General features: G+C 46.3%; 1 protein-coding gene across 20 annotated transcripts in view; it reads right to left on the bottom strand.

The window, feature by feature from the left end:
* The window catches only part of RBFOX1 (RNA binding fox-1 homolog 1), a 1,240,357-nt gene that overhangs the window by 33,161 nt on the left and 1,189,268 nt on the right, over positions 1–17,928 (bottom strand). For all 20 annotated transcript variants that reach the window (XM_056866488.1, XM_056866489.1, XM_056866490.1 and 17 more), the window contains one exon: positions 6,587–6,651. In XM_056866488.1, coding sequence (XP_056722466.1) covers positions 6,587–6,651 — 65 coding nt within the window. The remainder of the gene's footprint in view (positions 1–6,586; positions 6,652–17,928) is intronic.

The following is a 17,928-nucleotide window of genomic DNA, read 5'->3' as shown; positions in this document are numbered from 1 at the left end:
CCCTGCCCCAGGATGTGGTGATGGCTACCAACTTGGAAGGCTTGAAGAGGGGAGTGGACGTGTTCATGGAGGAGAAGGCTATCCATGGCTACTAGTAATGATGCATACCTATTCTCTCCAGGATCAGAGGAGCATGCCGAATATATTAGGTGCCGTGGAACACAGGCAGGTCAATGCTGCTGCAGCTGTCTTGTTTGTGGGCTTCCTAGAGGCACCTGGTTGGCCACTTTGTGGACAGACTGCTGGACTTGATGGACCTTGGCCTGATCCAGCATGGTTTTTCTTATGTTCTTATGACAACTAAAAGGCCCTTCACTACAAATGTTGCATGACATTGTTTTGTTTTGTTTTGCACCGACATATTCTGAATGTACCCTGCGTTCGACGAGAAAACAAGCGCCAACCTTGGGAGGGCCCTTGTGCACACCGATCTTCCAAATTTTGCTTCAGGTAAAACTTGGTGGTAACTTTTTTTTCCCTTTGGCTGTCAAGTCGCAGCCGACATATGGCGACCCCGTCGAGTTATCAAGGCCAGAGACGTTCAGAGGTGGTTTGCCACGGCCTCCCTTTGTGTAGCCACCCTGGACTTCCTTAGTGGTCTCCCATCCATCTACTGACCAGGGCCAACCTTGCTTAGCTTCTGGCTAGCCTGGTGACTCATACTGGGGGGGGGGGAACACTTCCTTCATCTTCCTCCTTGGGGGGGTACGAAACTCTGCCGCACGGATGGCCCTCATTCAAGCTAATGTATTTAGCCAAACTCAAATGCAATCCCAGCAAAATAGCCCCTCTCCCCCCAAAAGCAGGTGATTTGACAAGAGCTTAGAGCTCTGTACCAGCAAGAGGCACACACTACTCTTTCCCCTGTGCCACAGATTTGTGTATAAGGGATCTGTATTTGTTACTACAGCTGTCATCTAACCTCCGGAGCAGCTTGGCCAGACTAGTCCCCGCGCTAGTTTCTTACAAGCCCTCGCTTCCTGCAATAGTTTCTTACAAGCCCTCGCTGTCTGAAGAAGCCGATGCCCTCACTGGCCATGCCGGCCACCACCCCAAACGCGCTCCAACCAAGCCGCACCAACCTGCTTAGTCCTCTAGAAACATCCAGCAGCTAGTTTTCTCCCCTCTCCCACTGGGTAACGGAGTTTGTCCTTTTCCGGAGGGCAGCCTGTCTACTGGGGGTCTAGGGAAAGGCCGACTCTATCCCCAGACACTCTAGGGGAAGTGGAGAAAAGCATAATTTGGCTTGGCTGGGTAGCACAACATGGGACGCCTGCGGGATGGCAACTTGCCAAGGGAAGGGAAGTTCTAAAGGAAGTCTATGGGACTCCACACAGACGAGAGTGTGTTCAGGGCTCAAAATTGCAGCCCAAGACAGTATCCTAATATTATATACCAGCACAGATGTCATGGAACCTCGCAATGCATCTTTGAACTCAAATGCAGGTTAGGGAGTTCTCTTTTGCTCGTTTAAACTTGGAATGACTGTGGGACGCTTTCGCTTGGAAATGCTTTCCGTTTGGTTTCGTTCGAGCCCCGCAAGCCGACAGGAAAGGCTTCGGTTGCCGCATGCCAACGACACACCTTTGTGGAAATGAAAATGAGATATTCCCGAGGAGTGCTCTGGACAATTGCTTTAACCTTAAGTGGAGAAACAAAAAAACCCGGTCGCGTACCAGGCGCAAACAGCAGAGCTGGAGTGAGAAAGACTCATCCGGAAATCGGAAACAAACCGAAACAAACAAACAAAAAGGGTTAGCTTTCTTACCTGTCAGACATAGCATGCCTCAGCCAGCTCATGCAAATTGAGTCTATTCATCAAACACGTGTGTGTTTCTTCATTACCAGAATAATAAGCACATTTGGGAACACAACCATGCATGCAGAGCGCTTGAGCATTCATACAGTTGTTCACTATAGACATATTGGCAATTGCGTGTTGTCGTTTTTTCCCTTTAGGAAGCTGAATCCATGAACAGAACTTTAAAAATCTATTTGCTCCACCTTCACACATTCTTATTTTTAAAAAAATTAATATAAACAATTTTAAAGAGCTTCCTTTAACAGCCTTCCCCAACTGCTCTCCCCACTACATACACAACTAGTAACCAAGTCTGAACCTATGTTAGACACATGGAAAATTCTACAACCTTTTCAAATCGATCTTCACTTTTGTGTCTTTGATCTACCTTTATTTTTTGGGTTTTTATATATATATATATATATATATATATATATATATATATATATATATATATATATATATATATATATATATATATATATATGTATATGTATATGTATGTATGTATCTCCATCTTTTCATTTACAGTCAAAATGATAAAATCTAAAAAAAGAAAATCTGTAGACAACCTTCCTCAAAAACGTTAAATAATCCACCCTAAAAAATAATCAAGATACATTTTAGTTTAAGGGATCTAATTGTACGGAAACTAATAATTCTGAGGTGTGGCCATTGTAATCTGTCCACGAAAATGTATGCTAGAATAAAAACTTTGTAGTCTTTAAGATGATGTAAGGGTTTTTTAAAAGGAGCAAGGGGTCTATCATTTGAAGAAAACAAGTCTACACACACCATAAAAACTGTGTGTCTGATTGTAGCCAATGGGCACAGCTTGACAAAATGTTATATTATGTCGCTTTCAGGGGCATTAGGGATGTTTTCAAATCTCTCATTCAAATTTCTTCTCTCCCATGCAGACCGAACCCAGGATCCTTTATTTTCATGCCCTTTTCTGTTGCTTTTTCCACACCAAACTTTCTCCATAATATGGATGCTTTTTTTTTTTTTTGCCCCATTTTATTTGTGCATGAATTAGCTACATCTTTTAAATCGGGGAGAGGAAGGCTTGGAAACACGTCCTTTTGCACTGTATTTGTCTTCCTTTTTGTTCAGTAAAACTCCCACAATAGCTGAGGCAGTGCACGTTACAGGCTGTTACAAATTGCTTAGCGTGATGTAAAAAGAAACACAGGACTGAGAGGGGATATGATAACCATGTTCAAGTACTTGAAGGGCTGTCATATAGAGGAGGGTGCCGAGTTGTTTTCTGTTGCCCCAGAAGGTCGGACCAGAACCAACGGGTTGAAATTAAATCAGAAGAGTTTCTATCTGGACATTAGGAAAAAATTTCTAACAGTTAGAGCGGTTCCTCAGTGGAACGGGCTTCCTCGGGAGGTGGTAAGCTTCCCTGGAGGTTTTTAAGAGAGGCTAGATGCCCTCTGTCAGCAATGCTGATTCTATGAACTTGGGCAGTTCATGTGATTGGGGGCATCTTGGCCTTCTTTTGAGCACTGGGTGTGTGTGGGGGGGAGGTAGTTGTGAGTTTCCTTCATTGTGCAGGGGGTTGGACTAGATGACCCTGGTGGTCCTTTCCAACTCTATGATTCTATGAAAATCTGATGCCCAGCCCTGGTGTACGCAGAGCTAGTGTTGGTCTGCTGTGTTATATTATCTACTCTTTCCTGATGCTCTGCGTTCCAACGTCAGCCAAGAGCCAACCTCCAAAAATCCATCATGTCCCTGATTCGCTGGGAGCACTTCAGGAACGAGAATAAAATGGCTTCCCAAAGCAGCTGCAAAAGGGTGGGGGAGCGGCATGCTTGAGGTGACCACAGGAAGGAAGCCAGCGCGAATGGCAGAAGAACCTTGGTCTCATTTGCGCGAGGTCACTCTTCCAAGCATGACCTCGACAATCGATTGCTTAATATGTGGTGTCCGGCAAGTGATCCATTAATGTGTGAGCCGGCTTCACTCAAAAGCATCACCTCCAAGTGCTACAAAGCTTCTCTCCATGGAGCAAAAACCGTGGTGGCTTTACTGACGCATGCAAGTTATTTTTTTAATATATATATATATATATTCTAGCCATCCAATGTTGAACAACATGCCTTTAGAGCCGGGGATTCCAAATTAAAGCATCAATCCGAACTTGGTAGGATCGTACTTTTAGGCTCAAGCCAAAGGTATTTATTACGGTCCATGACCAGCAAAGACAGCAAAAATACAAAAAAGGGGAACAATTTAAAAATAATCATGGTATGCATGGCTCTTGAACACATTAAGCTGCCTTATAATGAGTCAGATCATTGATCATTATTATCTACGTTGGCTGGTAGAGGCTCTTTTCAGGTAGACATTCCCTTCCCACACTATCAGTCAGTCAGTAGAAGCCAGTGGCCAAATGTGGAGCCTTGTGTATCCAAAGCAGATGCCTTGCCACTGAACTATGGGCAGTCCCTTGCCTCTTTTCCCCCTTAGCAATGTTGCATTGACCTATCTTATGACAACATTCAAGTCCGGAGCGTTTCTTGAGAATTACAGCTGAAATCCCACTTAAAGTGAAATTCAGAATGCACCTTCTTCCTAAAGCCGAGGTACCCGAGGAATTTCAAAGAAGGACAAGATTTCTTCACTGCGTGCGAGCAAGTGCATGCGCACATCATCTGCCCACCTGCACATTTCGGTGGCTTTGATCCCACCACTCTACTCGGCCAGGTTTGTGGCCTTCCTCCAACAGAACAGGCTGTTTGGACTCCTGCTGGGGACGGCTTCCCTCTTGGCTGAGGAGAGCGATAGGAGACGAGCCAATAAATTTGGTTTAAAGTGAAGTGTGTTTTGAGATACCAACTTAGGCAAAACCTGCTAGGGTCTACCATATGCATTCAGTAGAGTCAAGGGCTGAAGCTCTTCCTAGACCTGAGCTAGGTTTGCATCTGAATTCCCCTCTGACAGAAATTATCCACACAATATGCTGCTCTGATCTGAGTCGCCCGCGTACGGAGCAGAGCGGAACGTGTATTCTTTTTTGCCCGATTTCTTCCAAAGTCTCCCAGATTGTGAGGGGAGGGAGAACAATTGGATGTGCGTTATTGCTAATGGAAGTATGATAGAAGATCCGATTGCAACATGAATAGGAAGCACGAATCAAAATGCACATCGTGTGCAGATCCTGCATATCTTCCCTCTAGCAGCTCAGAGTTTCTCCTGGAGACCAAGTCCTATGAGGAAAGGTTGAAGGAGCTGGGTATGTTTAGACTGAGAGGGGATATGACAACCATCTTCAAATACTTGGGCTGTCACATAGAGGAGGTTCTGGTCAGACCAGAAGGTCAGACCAGAACCAACGGCTTGAAATTAAATCAAAAGAGTTTCCGTCTAGACATCAGGAAGAATTTTCTAACAGTCAGAGCAGTTCCTTGGTGGAACAGGCTTCCTCGGGAGGTGGTAAGCTCTCCTTCCTTGGAGGTTTTTAAGAAGAGGCTAGATGGCCATCTGTCAGCAATTCTGATTCTGTGACCTTAGGCAGATGATGAGAGGGAGGGCATCTTGGCCATCTTCTGGTCACTAGGGGTGTGTGTGCGGGGGGGGGGGTAGTTGTGAATTTCCTGCATTGTGCAGGGGGTTGGACTAGATGCAGCAGGTCATACCGAGAGAGTGGGACTTGCCCAAGGTAACCGAGTGAGCTTTATGGAGAAACGCGGCTCTGAAATCAGGTCTCTTCAGTAGTCAAGCACTGTAACCACTACGCCACATCCAAGCTTAGCAAAATGTACATCACAAGGATGATGAATAAAACACACAACGAGACCAGCATAAATGACACTTGTCCATCCCTACTTCAGGGTGCAGGTGAGGATTCTCCTAGGCGAACACTATCCCACCTGACTTCCTCAACATATAAAAATAGCATGCTAGAAAGAAGGATTCTGACTAGCCTTCTCTCGGGCATCTTATTTTTTCCAAGGGCATGGGGAACACGGAAACACGCAACCCTGCAGACACCGTGTGGTCTGGAGAAGGCCCTCACCACTGATTCTACTGAATGTATACATTGACTCCAAGGGTGTTTGAGAGGGTCAACCCAACTGCGCTTCTCTTTTTGATGGATTCCCTGCTGTGTCATTCTAAAACAGCCATGCTTTATTGGCCCATCCTCTGTACCTGTGAGCTCTGGTGAGGGTTTAGCGTGGGTGGATAAATAATAATAATAATAATCTGAAGTGTGATGATGGGTTTCTACAGAACCTAGGAGTTCTGCAGAACATTCAGCCTCCTTAATGACTGGCTACATGACTGGCTACATTAGGAAGAATTTTCTAACAGAGCGGTTCCTCAGTGGAACAGGCTTCCTCGGGAGGTGGTGAGCTTTCCTTCCCTGGAGGTTTTTAAGAAGAGGTTAGATGGCCATCTGTCAGCAATACTGATTCTATGAATTTAGGCAGTTCATGAGAGGGAGGGCATCTTGGCCGTCTTCTGGGCATGGAGTAGGGGGTCACTGGGGGTGTGTGTGGGAGGTAGTTGTGAATTTCCTGCATTGTGCAGGGGGATGGACTAGATGACCCTGGTGGTCCCTTCCAACTCTATGATTTTGTGCATCTCACAAGGTGTGAGCAATCGTTTCTCTACGGATGGCTCTTCACGGATGACCACTCTCTAGCCTCAGAGACCACAGCTGTGTTGGGTGCGGAGCAACAAAAACGTTAAAACCAAGGCAGTCCCAAGACCTCTTGGCACCACCATCTCCAAGTGAAGTATGAACGCAATCGATCAGTTGCCTCTTACCTGTCACTGTAGGCAGCTGCGGTGGTTGTGGTGGGCTGGGCATACCGGTAGGCAGCATAACCACCCTGAAAAACAAACAAGAGTCTCAGTCAGATCGCGACGAGCCAGGGGAAAGAAGGAGCCAACACAAAAAGGCACCCCCAGACGATCCACGGCCAACAACCGCTTCGTGGTTTTCACGGCCGCTACGGAGGTTCTCAAATGGTTTGCCAGTGCCTTCCCCAGTCATCTTCCCTTTACCCCCGGCAAGCCGGGTCATCGTTTGACCGGCCTCGCAAGGATGGAAGGTGGAGTCAACCTCGAGCCGGCGACCTGGAACCGACTTCCATCTGGGTTGAACTCAGGTCGTGAGCAGAGCTTGGACTGCAGTACTGCAGCTTACCACTCTGTGCCACGGGGCTCTTTCCTTAGACCTCTATACCAGAAAGATAATACAAGCCAAAATCAGTATGGGACAAAAATGTCACGCAACCATCTTGATCAGATTATAAACAAAATTTCACATATAGTTTGTAAAAAATATTCAAAATGCAAAGGATATATGCAGTAAGTACCTGCCGAAAGGATCCAGTCAAACACATATAACTACATCTACAAATCCACTGTATTGTGAGAAAATATTCTGATCCTGTGAATTTGTAGATGCAGTTATTTGTAATATTGTCGAAGGCTTTCACGGTCAGAGTTCATTGGTTCTTGTAGGTTATCCGGGCTGTGTAACCGTGGTCTTGGAATTTTCTTTCCTGACGTTTCGCCAGCAACTGTGGCAGGCATCTTCAGAGTAGTAACACTGAAGGACAGTGTCTCTCCAAATAAGCAGTTATTTGTGTTTGACTGGATCCTTTCTACAGGTACTTACTGCATGCATCCTTTGTATTTTGAATAGTTTTGACAAACTATATGTGAAATTTTGTTTAGAATCGGATCAAGATGGTTGCGTGGCATTTTTGTCCTGTACTGATTTTGACCTGGCAGCAGGGTGGGCAGAGGCAAGGGCCCGCCCTGCAACCGTCGCTACAGTCCCTGCGGTCCAAGCCCGAGCTGAAGGGGTGCCGCAAAGACTCGGCTGGGTTCTTCATGGCCACCTGCAGCCCTTCAGGACAGGAGCCCACCAGAACCTTCCCTAAATTATAGGGAACTTATAGTCAAGAAAGGAGCACATCTCTCCATGCTTGGGACCAGGCTTGGATTGCCCTTATGCTAGGAAACCCATTGGGTAGCCTTCTATAGTGTCCACACTAATCAGGGTGCTCAAGATTTGACCAGTTGCATTTCAGCTATTAAATATTATAAAATTGAGTTTTAAAAGAGGGTTGTTTGCCTCACGGCTTTCAGACAATACAGAGCATAACAACGATTCCCACTTAACTTTGCAGTGCCTTCACCTGGATGTCCCAGGCTAGCCTGACCTTGTCAGATCTCAGAAGCTAAGCAGGGTCAACCCTGGCTAGTATTTGGATGGGAGACCTCCAAGGAATACCAGCGTCGCTATGTAGAGGAAGGCCTTTTATTTTATGCATTCCCCCCTGCATTTTCTGGATGGTCTTTCTGGCAGCATCCAGAAAAACGTGGGCCATCCCACCCCCCACACCTCTCCATGTGGTTTGTCCCTTATCTGATCAAGCAGAGAGGCATGAACTCGATGGCGCCCGCCACTACGGTCTTTAACGCTCATGAGAGTTTCATTCCAGTCACATACAGGAATGACAAAAGGCAACGATTACCACTAGTGGTTACTGAAAGATTTGTGGGAGCGCTCAAATAATAGTTATTAAGCCATGCATAGCAAAATGGAAACCCCGTAAGCTGCGATAGAGTGCCTTTGGCTACCAAACGCAAGGGGTGGTTCACAGCCTCACCCACACCGCTTGCAAGTGCCACGAGTGGTGATCGGCAGGCTGGGTCTGGAAACAAAAAGCAGGCCGAGACGGACCTTGGCCAGATCTACCAAGTGGCGTTCATGTTAAAGTGACCGTGGCTTCTTCTGTCCTAGCAGGAACTCCAAGCATGTCGGCCATATACAAAGATCTGCGAGTCCCTCTGCTGATATGACATTGTGGCTAGTAGCCCAAGGCTACCAGGGTGGCCTTTTGTTCCCTTTGACACTTCCTGCTTCCTTCAATGCTGAACTTCCTGAAGGCAGATCTGTTACCACCAATGGAGGCCATGCGCCTCTCCTTCCCCCCATGACAGTCACTCACACTCTGTGGACAAAACCCAGCTAGAGTGACTCTCTGTAAGCTTTGGCTAGTTAGCTCTTGGGACTCTGGAGACCAAGTTCTGTGAGGAAAGGTTGAAGGAGCTGGGGGTGTTTAGCCTGAAGAGGAGAAGACTGAGAGGGGATATGATAACCATCTTCAAGTACTTGAAGGGCCGTCACAGAGAGGATGGTTCCAAGTTGTTTTCTGTTGCCCCAGAAGGTCGGACCAGAACCAACGGGTTGAAATTAAATCAAAAGAGTTTCTGTCTAGACATTAGGAAGAATTTTCTAACGGTTAGAGCGGTTCCTTAGAGGAACAGGCTTCCTCGGGAGGTGGTGAGCGCTCCTTCCCTGGAGGTTTTTAAGCAGAGGCTAGATGGCCATCTGTCAGCAATGCCGATTCTGTGACCTTAGGCAGATGATGGGAGGGAGGGCATCTTGGCCATCTTCTGGTCACTGGGTGTGTGTGGGGGGGAGGTAGTTGTGAATTTCCTGCACAGTGCAGGGGGTTGGACTAGTTGAAAGGCATGCATTTCACCTAATGTGCGTTCGATCCTGGCTAAAACAGAGATTAAAGGAGGATAAAACGACCGTGTGTTTTCTCCCATAATCTAAGTAAGTAAGTAAGTTTATTGATACGGTATGTTTGACCAGCCAAAGGTTATGCATAAAATTGACTGACTTAATAAAACTGTAAAATTAATATAAATTACAAAATTAGATATGTCATAATCTACTTTGTGGACTCATTGTGGAAAATTGACTTAGACAGCATTTCCTTAAAAACATTTTTTTAAAGTGGGCGCCATGTTGGTGTGGTAAAAAGGTAAAGGTAGCCCCTGTGCAAGCACCAGATCATTCCTGACCCATGGGGTGACGTCACATCCCGACGTTGACTAGGCAGACTATGTTTACGGGGTGGTTTGCCAGTGCCTTCCCCAGTCATCTTCCCTTTACCCCCAGCAAGCTGGGTACTCATTTTACCGACCTCGGAAGGATGGAAGGCTGAGTCGACCTTGAGCCGGAGACCTGCAACTAACTACCGTCGCGATCGAACTCAGGTTGTGAGCTGAGCTTTTGACTGCAGTACTGCAGCTTACCATTCTGCGCCACGGGGCTCTTATGTTGGTGTGGGTGGGGTATAAATATGTTACTAAATGATCATTCTAAATGCTAAGCAATGCAATGGAGTTATAAATATCTTCTGCTTGAGGACCTCAATGTTTGCTGTTTACGAAATGAAAGATATTAGAGGAATGCCCGGTCTCCCTTCTCTCTCTGCACAAGACGCGATAGCTGACTCGGGAACGTCGGGAGTGTTTTCTGACTTTGCGGAGGCACCTCTGTGAGCCCCTACGGAGATGCTACTAAGCAACAGGGGATTAAGCCACGATTCCTGCATTCAGACATAAAAGATAAACCAAATGACTACACACCAGCACTCTAAGCTGAGATGCAGCTCTGGCCAAGAATCCTGATTTGTGAGGCTGGTGGGTGTGAGAGAAAAGAGCAAAAGACTGGCTTGAGATCATGAAGACTGGATCCACACACATTGTTGGACAGAACACTGCTGTAGTCATTGATCTCCTGGTTTTTTTTGGCTGCACAGGACAATATGCAGATTCTTCCCGAGTGAGGTTCATGGCAACGGCTGATCTGAATCCAGATCATCCCACTCCTAATCTGACACTCAGTTCACTAAACAACATTGGGCGAAAACGCATGGTCGCTTTAGCCTCCTTTATTCCGTTTCAGCCGAAGTTCAACCAGGATCAAACGCACGTTCAGTGAAATGTATGCCTTCGATCCTGGCTGAATCCTGGCTGAAACAGGGAATAAAGGAGGCTTAAAGCAACCATGCGTTTTCGCCCATCATCACTCACTGTGTCTGTCACATGAACACATGAAGCTGCCTTGTACTGAATCCGACCCTTGGTCCATCAAAGTCAGTACTGTCTACTCAGACCGGCAGCGGCTCTCCAGGGTCTCAGGCAGAGGTCTTTCACATCACCTACTTGCCTAGTCCCTTTAACTGGAGATGCTGGGGATTGAACCTGGGACCTTCTGCATGCCAAGCAGAGGCCCCACCAATGAGCCTTAGTTCCTCCCCTAAATTATTCCCATGAACACATGAAGCTGCCTTATACTGAATCAGGCCTTTGGTCCATCAAAGTCAGTATTGTCTACTCAGACCGGCAGCGGCTCTCCAGGATCTCAGGCAGAGGTCCTTCATATCACCTACTTGCCTAGTCCCTTTAACTGGAGATGCCGGGGATTGAACCTGGGGCTTTCTGCATGCCAAGCAAATGCTCTACAAACTGAGCCACAGCCGTTGTCTGTACAACCTGTGTAAAACCTCAGCCTTTAAAACATGCTGAAAACAAAACTTGACTGTAATTGGGTTACGAGACCGCTCTGAGACAAAGGGTCCCCTTTTTCTGCAGAATTAACATTTACTTGAATGTGACAGTAAGCAAAACTGTTTAATTAAGCAAGCAAGAGGAGAAATGCACACACGCACGCACATCCTCGAAAGGAATGGTGCGCAACGATGCATCCATGATCACGCTGTGAAAACAGCCCTACTTCCTGTTCAGCAGACCAGAGCATTGCATAGCATCGCGTCAACCGTTTCCCAAAGACCCTCGCCGCATGCCAATTAAGAGCCAGGGCCCAGACTCCGCAGATAAGGGAGACAACATTTGCATTCCCGTTTCAATCTGCTCGCCCCACTCTCTTAGGAGATTTGACGGTGTCCTCGTCGCTTAGAACATGTGAGAGAAGAGAGGGAAGGGAGAGACTATCGCTCAGCTGACCGGATTTCTTCGGGGCCTCAGCGAGACTCGAGAGACATTTCTCTGGGGCCAGCGCTATCTAGCAGAGGAACAGTGTCAACTAAGCATGGCTGGGCAGTCATGACCGGCCCCACCCACCACAGCATATTACTTTTTCCTGTTGAACCCATGAACACGTGAAGCTGCCTTATATTGAATCAGACCCTTGGTCAGTCGAAGTCAGCATTGTCCACTCAGACCGGCAGCGGCTCTCCAGGGTCTCAGGCAGAGGTCTATTCACATTACCTACTTGCCTGGTCCCTTTAACTGGAGAGCCCGGGGATCGAACCTGGGGCCTTCTGCATGCCGAGCAGGTGCTCTACCACTGAGCCACGGCCCCTTCCTGTTGGAAGCAGGGTTGCTCCCACCTAGCAGGCAAATCAGGCAGAGCTGGATTTTCCAAATCAAACTGACCCTGGTATTTCTGTCTCTACGCTCATTTGTGAACTTGGCATTCTGAGCCTTCCCTGAAACTCAAGGTCATCTTTCAATAGTGGTAGCCAAGCCAGTTGGCATGGACACTGGTACTTCCCCCTAATAAATTATACACCCCTGGGGGGGCACCTGTCCATAATGTAGCAGAAAGCTTCCCACAGGTACACCACCCACAGGACTGTCATGGGTGAAGCAGGAATGTCCAAGCATTCCCTTTTCAGTCGACGGCAACAAAATAAAACAGAAGCCCGGTGGCACCTTGGGGACGAGCAACGTTTATTCCGGCATGACCTTTTGCGAGTCAAAACTAACCTGCGAAGAAAAGTTAAGTCTTGGGAGGGGCCACCAGACTTTTCATTTCACCCATTTTTTGGGGGGTGGCTGATATTCTCGCTTTGTTTTCTTTCCACCCCATTTTACGCCATTATCTGTAAGACTAACGTGATTGCATACGGTTAACGGGGGGGAAATTCAGCACATGGACACAGCAGATGGTGTGAAATGAAAGCGTCACAGGGTCTGACCAGGGAGAAAGAACACCAAAATGGGAATTTTCCAGCAGAAATAAAGGGGCAAAATTTGTAAAAAAGAAAAAAAAAAAACCCGGATGGTATCTCTAGAGCAAACTCATAGCACAAGAACCCAACCTACACATATAATCTCAGAAGAGAAGAAATGTCTGTTCTATTCCTGGAATGACAAAAAAAAAAAAAACATCGACCCTATTGCGGGAAAGGGCTTGTTGCCTGGGCTAGAAACTGGTGTGGGAAGTGATGCAAAGAAAAACACGAGAGGGGAGGAAGGGTTAAGTGCCCCTCTTCTGCTCTGTCCTGCCTCCACTTCAAACCCTCCCTTTGCCACCTTTCAAACTCAAATTTATTAATATGGTCGACTGAACAATCACATGCCAACGCATCAAAATTTCCAGACTGAATAGTTTTGCACCGCAGAATCGCAGACTGCCCGTACAAATAAAGGTGTGAGATCAATAAAAACAACCCCTGGTTAAAATTATCACCTTGAAATTGATAAAATTGTAAAATATTGTAACCATCATTCTCTAATAAAGCTCTGCGTATTTTAATAGCAACGGCACAGAACTTGGCAGTTTGGCGCATAAGTGGAGGATCTTCTCTTAGTAGGAGCTTCTTTGCCAAAAGCTCGACTGACTCTTCAGGGAATTTACCAAGCAGGGGGGAAATAAGCTTTGATCTGACTTCGTGGTAGAATGGGCAACGTCTCAGTGCATGTTCGATGGTTTCAATGTCCCCTGTCCCACACGGACATAACCTCTCTGATCTAGGGATCTTCTTATATTTCCCTTCTAAAACAGCCGACGGTAGGGCCTGGCACCTGGCAAGGGTAAAGGCCTTCCTATAATTAATAGATTAATTAATGTTAAGGATTCCGTGGACTGCCAAAAAAAGAAATCAGTGGGTTATAGATCAAATCAAGCCTGAACTGACCCTAGAAGCTAAAATGACTAAACTGAGGCTGTCGTATTTTGGTCTCGTCATGAGACGACAAGAGTCACTGGAAAAGACAGCCATGCTAGGCAAAGTTGAGGGCAGCAGGAAAAGAGGAAGACCCAACAAGAGATGGATGGACTCAATAAAGGAAGCCACAGCCCTCAGTTTGCAAGATCTGAGCAAGGCTTTTAAGGATAGGACATTTTGGAGGACTTTGATTCATAGGGTCGCCATGAGTCGGAAGCGACTTGACTGCACTTAACACACACACACATAATTAATAGGCTCAAGATGAGAAAAATAAGCCGCAGGTGAGACTAAGTATCTAGACTTATCAGGTAGGAGAGGCCTTCTCCCCTGAGACTTCTGGTGGGCCGTTTGGGAAACAATACTGGACAAGGCAGACCTTGGATCAGATCCTGCATGGCTGTTCTGAAGCTCTTGCTCTGATACCACCAGACAGGAGAAGGAGAAGGAGAAGAAGAAGAGTAGGAATCGATTTTTATATGCCGACTTTCTTGACCACTTAAGGAAGAATCAAACCGGCTTACAATCACCTAGAATCATAGAGTTGGAAGGGGCCACTGGGTCATCTAGTCCAACCCCCTGCACAATGCAGGAATTTCACAACTACCTCCCCCCCCCACACCCAGTGACCCCTACTCCATGCCCAGAAGATGGCCAAGATGCCCTCCCTCTCATCATCTGCCTAAGGTCATAGAATCAGCATTGCTGACAGATGGCCATCTAGCCTCTGCTTAAGACACATCAGGGTGTCTGATGTGGGGAGGGGAAGGGAAGGTAGAGGCCATCTAGCCTCTACCTTCCCTTCCCCTCCCCACATCAGACACCCTGTGAGGTAGGTGGGGCCAAGAGAGTGTGATTAGCCCAAGGTCACCCAGCTGGCTTCGTGTGGAGGAGTGGGGAAACAAATCCAGTTCACCAGATTAGCCTCCGCCGCTCATGTGGAGGAGTGGGGGACCAAACCCGGTTCTCCAGATCAGGCTCCGCTCTTAACCACTACACCACGCTGGTTCCCAGGGAATACCAACTTTTGACATCATTCATAGCAGAGGCTGCCTTTGCCGTAAGATTTCTCTTTGGATTCCCCCCACAAAAAAAAAAATCTGTTCTTTTTAGCCCCCCCTCCATGTTGTGTTTAAATCCACAGATGCCCACACATGCTCCCTTATTCTTCTGAGCCTCTCTCTTTTTGCCAGCCACGCTTCTCAGCCGCACGTTTCTCCTGTCAGCATCTTCTACAATCCCCCCCTCCACAGAGCTTCAGTTCTCTCCATTTAAAATGGCTAACTGAGCCAAAGCCGGGCGGTAATCGATCTGGGGGCCAGTCAATATCCCTGGGCTCTGTAGGGAACTAATAAATTCTGAATCACATTTCCCCCCGCCCTCCCCACACATCTCGATTTTATTCTCCTTGGCAAACAATATACGGGGCAGCGCTGGAAACGGCCATGGATAGAAAATTGAGCTGTGTGGTAGAGTGGTTTAGACACGACTCCTCGATGAAATGTGAAAATACTCAGCGGAGCCGAGAAGAGAGGAAGCGCGGCTTGAGATTTTCATTCAGACCTTCGCTGGGAGCCAGGCAGAGAAAGGGAACCTTGTTCTGGAGACACGACCTTGAGACGAATCAGATTCTCACATTACCATTTCAAGACAGAGGAGCGCTAGTCTGAATTACACCTCGTCCCGACAATATCTGCTTGGGAGGCTCCGAACGACCAAGGGCGCTGAAAATCTGTCAGCTAGGGGTAAAAATACCTGTTTTCCTTCAAGTGGGAACCCTCCCCACTGGCAAAACCTTTTGCTTCAACCTTCACTCCATACAAAATCTGGGTTCAATCTAGGAATGGGCAGAAGATGCCTTTTCTATCTTGCTGAGGAGCCACATCTCAACTGGCCATTACATTACTGTAATCATTCGTCTCCAGAATATTTTTATCCAGGAAGGACAATCCAGAAGGTGAACAAAGATGGCACTAGCACAATATCCAGTAACTTGTACTTTCTCCGTTATCGCGATAGTCAAATCAAATCAAATCAAATTTTATTAATATGGTCGACTGACCAATAACATGCCAACGCATCAAAATTTCCAATTTTGTACCGCAGAATCACAGACTGCCCGTATGTATAAAGGTGTAAGATCGATAAAAACAACCCCCTGGTTTAAATTACCATCTTAAAATTGATAAAATTGTAAAATATTCTAACCATCATTCTCTAATGAAGTTCTGCGTATTTTAATAGCTACAGCACAGAACTTGGCAGTTTGGAGCGTAAGCGGAGGGTCTTTTCCCAATAGGAGCTTCAAGGAATTTACCAAGCAGGGGGGAAATAAACTTTGATCTAACTTCATGGTAGAATGGGCAACATATCAGTGCATGTTCGATGGTTTCATTGTCCCACACGGACATAACCTCTCTGATCTAGGGATCTTCTTATATTTTCCTTCTGGTAGTATCGCGATAGCCGGCTTCCTTCCCTAAACCTTTGAATGTTGCCTTATTCAAAAGCTGTCACTGGCAATTCTGAACTGTAAGACCTACTGAAGGTAGAATCTATGTCACAAAGAAAAAAATCACAATCACTGCTCCCTTTCGCAGGAAAATATAAGTTGGGCTTTTCCCCCCCACCCCTAAAAGTTGAGACTTTGTCTGTCATCAGAGAATGTAAATGATTTTATCCTAAATGTCTTGATAGGATCATTGGTAATAAATAAAAATTATGGGTTTTTTTCCCCAAAGTACTACTTAATGAATTTTTAATGTTCGTACCAATTTAATGCAATCAATCTCTCGGTATCTCAACGCCAACACAATTAGGGTACAGACTGGCGGACAGCAGAAATCTGTTTAATTACCTCTATTTTTAGGATTGGATTAAAAAATCAAATTCCAAATGGAAGGCTACAAAGGAGCTCTGTCGGCGAAGTCTTTTTGATATAATGGAAGTGTTTCCAGATAGGATGCCATTTATCGATTGCTCAATTCTCTAGGTCCAAAAGTGGGCTCCATTCATTAAAAAGCATTTCTTTAAAAAAAAAAAAAAAACCCAGTCATCATCCTGACTGGTATTTTTCAGATCCCCCTCCTCCAAAGAATCTCTCCCAGAAATGTTCCCCTGAAGGAGAGGGTATGTCCCTGTGCTCTAAAGGAAATTGAAACAACGGAGCATGTCCTACTGTGCTGTCCACTATATCAAGAGGTTCGTTCTAAGTTTATCTCTCCCTGGCTTAGTCGGCATCTCAGCCATACGGGTCAGGAGTACACTAAAATGTTGCTTATAGACGAAAATTGTAAAACGTTTTGTGCAGCAGCCTGTAGAATACGTCAGATGCTGCTGAGAACATCGGTAGGTCAATAATTTTAAAGGGTAGTATATATAGTTTAGTAGCCCCGTGGTGCAGAGTGGTAAGCTGCAGTACAGCAGCCAAAAGCTCTGCTCACGACCTGAGTTCGATCCCGACGGAAGTCGGTTTCAGGTCGCCGGCTCAAGGTTGAGTCCGCCTTCCATCCTTCTGAGGTTGGTAAAATGAGTCCCCAGGTTGCTGGGGGTAAAGGGAAGATGACTGGGGAAGGCACTGGCAAACCACCCCGTAAACACAATCTGCCTAGTAAATGTCGAGATGTGACATCACCCCATGGGTCAGGAATGCACAGGGGATCTTTACCTTTTTTATATATAGTTTGCAAAGAGTGCAAAGAACTTTTTTTTTACTATTTGTATAAACTTGTCGGTAGAGCTTAATACTAAGGGTTTTAGTGGTAAATTGTGAAGAGATTGATTGATTGATTGATTGATTGATTGAAGAATCTCTCTCTCTACTTTTGCTGAGACAACCCCAAGATTGCCCTGGAAGCTTTCTAGGCAGCGTAGAAAACCCTGGGAATCATTCCAGGCTGGGCAATCAGGCTTCAATACTTGGCAGGGACTAAGAGAATACTCGGAACACACCCAGCGCTTGCTGTTAGATCAGCAGTGCAGGGAATGATCCTAGTAAGGTTCCCAGAAAACACATAGTTCCCTGAAACACAGGATGAAAAACCACTTGTTAAAAATCCCAGCCTGGCCCCTGAGGTTCCTCCCAAACCTAAATTTGTCAAAAGAACGTCAGAAGAACCCTGCTGAATCAGACCAGTGGACCATCTGTCTCAGCATCCTGTTTCCCACAATGACCAACAAGGTACCCAAGAAGGCCCACAAGCAGAGGTACAAAAACTGAAATCTTCTCCCAGGGTTGCCCCCACTACCACTGGTATTCAGAAATATATTGTCTCTGAACATGGAGGTACCACTTAGCTGTCCTGACCATAGATGGACCTACCCCTCCATGAACTAAGAGCCACAGATGGGCCTATGCCCCGCGAACAGCTGGTTGCA

This window comes from Euleptes europaea, chromosome 21 (assembly GCF_029931775.1).
Source record: "Euleptes europaea isolate rEulEur1 chromosome 21, rEulEur1.hap1, whole genome shotgun sequence".
Classification (NCBI taxonomy): domain Eukaryota; kingdom Metazoa; phylum Chordata; class Lepidosauria; order Squamata; family Sphaerodactylidae; genus Euleptes; species Euleptes europaea.
Note: the sequence above shows the minus strand (reverse complement) of the source record. Positions and strands in the feature narration are given on the sequence as shown.